This window comes from Mastomys coucha, unplaced genomic scaffold (genome assembly GCF_008632895.1).
Source record: "Mastomys coucha isolate ucsf_1 unplaced genomic scaffold, UCSF_Mcou_1 pScaffold11, whole genome shotgun sequence".
In the NCBI taxonomy this organism is placed as follows: Eukaryota; Metazoa; Chordata; class Mammalia; order Rodentia; family Muridae; genus Mastomys; species Mastomys coucha.
Window position 1 is genome coordinate 34,721,321 of NW_022196893.1, and position 3,056 is coordinate 34,724,376.

General features: G+C 45.2%; 1 protein-coding gene across 1 annotated transcript in view; it reads left to right on the top strand.

Annotated features, from left to right (window-relative positions):
- The first annotated feature begins 1,108 nt into the window (after positions 1–1,108).
- Copz1 (COPI coat complex subunit zeta 1) overlaps positions 1,109–3,056 on the top strand; it is a 26,641-nt gene continuing 24,693 nt past the window's right edge. Inside the window, exon 1 of the mRNA XM_031357464.1 lies at positions 1,109–1,176. Within this exon, the coding sequence (XP_031213324.1) occupies positions 1,159–1,176 (18 nt within the window). The 5' untranslated portion in view covers positions 1,109–1,158. The remainder of the gene's footprint in view (positions 1,177–3,056) is intronic.

Consider the following 3,056-nt stretch of genomic DNA (forward strand, 5'->3'; position numbering starts at 1 on the left):
AGACATTTATTTTTAAAATTTATTTATTATATATAAGTACACTGTAGCTGTTTTCAGACACACCAGAAGAGGGCATCTGATCTCATTACAGATGGTTGTGAGCCACTATGTGGTTGCTGGGATTTGAACTCAGGACTTTTGGAAGAGCAGTCAGTGCTTTTAACCGCTGAACCATCTCTCCAGATTGACACCTTTTTTTTTTTTTAAGTAAATTACTTTAAAAATATTTACTGGGGGTCTGGAGAGATGGCTCAGCGGTTAAGAGTACTGACTGCTCTTCCAGAGGTCCTGAGTTCAATTCCCAGCAACCACATGGTGGTTCACAACCATCTGTAATGAGATCCGACGCCCTCTTCTGGTGTGTCTGAAGACAGCTACAGTGTACTCATATAAACGAAATAACAGGGTTTCTCTGTGTAGTCCTGGCTGTCCTGGAACTCACTCTGTAGACCAGGCTGGCCTTGGTCTCAGAAATCCGCCTGCCTCCCAAGTGCTGGGATTAAAGGCTTGCGCCACCACTGCCCAGAGAAATAAAAAAAAATCTTAAAAAAAAAGTATTGGGTATGTGTGCATGTGATAAGTTCACATCCTGGGATATACTTCTTGAGACTTTGGTTTGCGTAGTTAACGCTTGGCTGCCTATAGCTAACTTGGTGAACTTTCTGAGGTTGTTGAAATGACCCAAGGACACTACAGTTGTGGATATCCCACAGGACCTAAGGGTGGCGCTGGGAATCTGGATTCGGGCAGAGCTTCCCAGAAAGGCTAATACTAAGGGCTGAGACACATAGCACCCCCTATAGTGAGTGCGAATTAGAGGCTTACAGAATCACGTGGCTTCCTCCTACCAATAGCAAAGTAACAATCGCTTCCTCCGTTCCCCATGGAAACAACACCGCCCTCAACGATTCTCCCGCCCCTTCAGTGCTGAGGTTTTGGCCTTTCATTGAAAATTCCGGGTGACAATCAAACAGCTGCTTCTTGTGGCTGGACAGTTGGCTTCCGTGAAGCGAATGACTACACTGACTGGTCAAGACGCGAAGGCTGGCTTATCTTCACCCAATGCTTTTTCTTTAGGGCGGGACCTAGTGAAGACTCAGGGCCAATCAGCGGCGACGTCGCTTATGCGACTCCACGTCGGCAGCAGCTGCGGGCAAGATGGAGGCGCTGATTTTGGTAGGAGCTGGAGGGCCGGTGGCTCCACTGTGGTGTCCAGGGGGTCCGGGAAGTGGGGCTCATCAACTGGGGCCGGGAGAGGGTTCCGCGCAGCCCTCAGGGGCCGAAACTCCCGCAATGCAAGCGTGGCCTACATGGGAGCCAGAGCCGCGGTATAGAGTAGGAAGCCTTGCCGGGAAGAGAGCAAGAGTCGGTGGCAAAGTTGAAGAGAACATGCGGGGTTCTTAGGAGAATTCTGAGTGCACTGGATGGGGGTGTGGAGTGTGTGTGTCTTTCAAGTTCACCCCGATGGTTAGTGTTGTGGATCATCATACCTACTTGAGTTTCGCCAAACCTTCATCCATATTCGAATCCCCCAAGTTGCAATGACAGAATAGAGGTGTTTTGGCAGCCCCAGATCCTCCTGGTGGTGATCAGAATAAGACTACCTTTTGGCAATTCCATGTCCTGTTTCTTTACAAAACTTGTTTTCGTTTTCCTGTTAGTCCTTAGTTTGTAATTCTGTCATGACTGATAGTCAGCATTCCATCCAGGTTCAGTAATACTTGGTAGAGCTAGTATAGATTCTGGGATATATCTTCTGACTCCTTATTCTTCTCTCCTATTCTCTCCTCCTTCAGACTTTAGGAACTCACACTGTAGGATCCGTTTCTGTCTTCTTGCTTACACGAGAATTGTGATTGTAGAAGTGCATTAACTCTCTTGTCCCTTGATCCCTTCTGCTTGTTCAAATACAACACTGCCCCTTTAGAACAGGATCAGAACATTTCTTTCTTTCAAGGCACTGGCTGGCAGTTTGGAGACCCATGAGTGTGTGCCTACCTGTGTCTGTGTGTTAGTGTAGGAATTTAACTTCCAGCTTTTTTTCTTGAGTTAGACTCCAGGATTATTTCCAAGAGTCTTCCTTACTTCCTGTTTTCATTTATATTCCTTGTAAGTGTACCTATCAAACTCTTGTCAGTAAAGAAAAGAGTTTTTCCTTCTCTCTTTTTAAAGGAAAAAAGTTTTTTGGAGACAGGGTCCCTCTCCACCTTCTTTCCCTTTCCTGATGCCCTAGCTACTCATTATGTAAGCCAGCTTGGCCTCAAACCCGAAGAGATCCACCTGCCTCTACCCTCCAAGTGCGGAGACTAGAGGTATGTGTGATCACGCCAATTTGTTTTAATCTTTGGACTGAGAGTTTCATATTGGTCTGAGTGAAATCAACTTTACCATGTAGCCAGGGTAGACCTCCATACTTAACCTGGCATTTATGTGGGAATTTGAACTTTGGTTTTCTTATTTGTATGACAAGCACTTTAACCACTGACCTAAATCTCCAAACCTCCTTACTTCCCTTCTTTCAGATGTCAAGGAGAATTTATTCTCATCATATGTGTTGGACAAGTTGAAGCAAAATGTTTAATGTCTTGAGTAGTTCAAGTATTTACTATACCAGTCAAAGAGTTTTTAAAAATCTTGTGATTGATGTGGATAGAGTCTGTGAAACTGGTTTCCTTGGATGTTTTTAGCCTTTTTAATCAGGTGTGGTGGCTCAGGCTGAGGCCATATTGCTGCTAGTTTGAGGCCAGCCTGGGTTACAAAATAAGACCTCGTTTCATAAAACCAAATTAATGTGATTTAGTGGAACCAGCTTAAAGAGTGAGGAAGATGATAATTGGTGAGCTCCTTTCCCATTGGTTCTGTTGGACTGGGTGTAGTGCAATGCTAAGAGTACATGGTCTAGCTGGCTTTAAAGGACTCTAGCACTGGGAGGGCTGAAGTTGTATGGGGTACTCTCTATGTTGTTTTCTCTCCCTTTTTTGTGTCTTCTTGTACTGTGTGGTCTGTCCTACATATAGTAACAACCCCTTGCTAACTTGCCTGGATACCCCTCACCT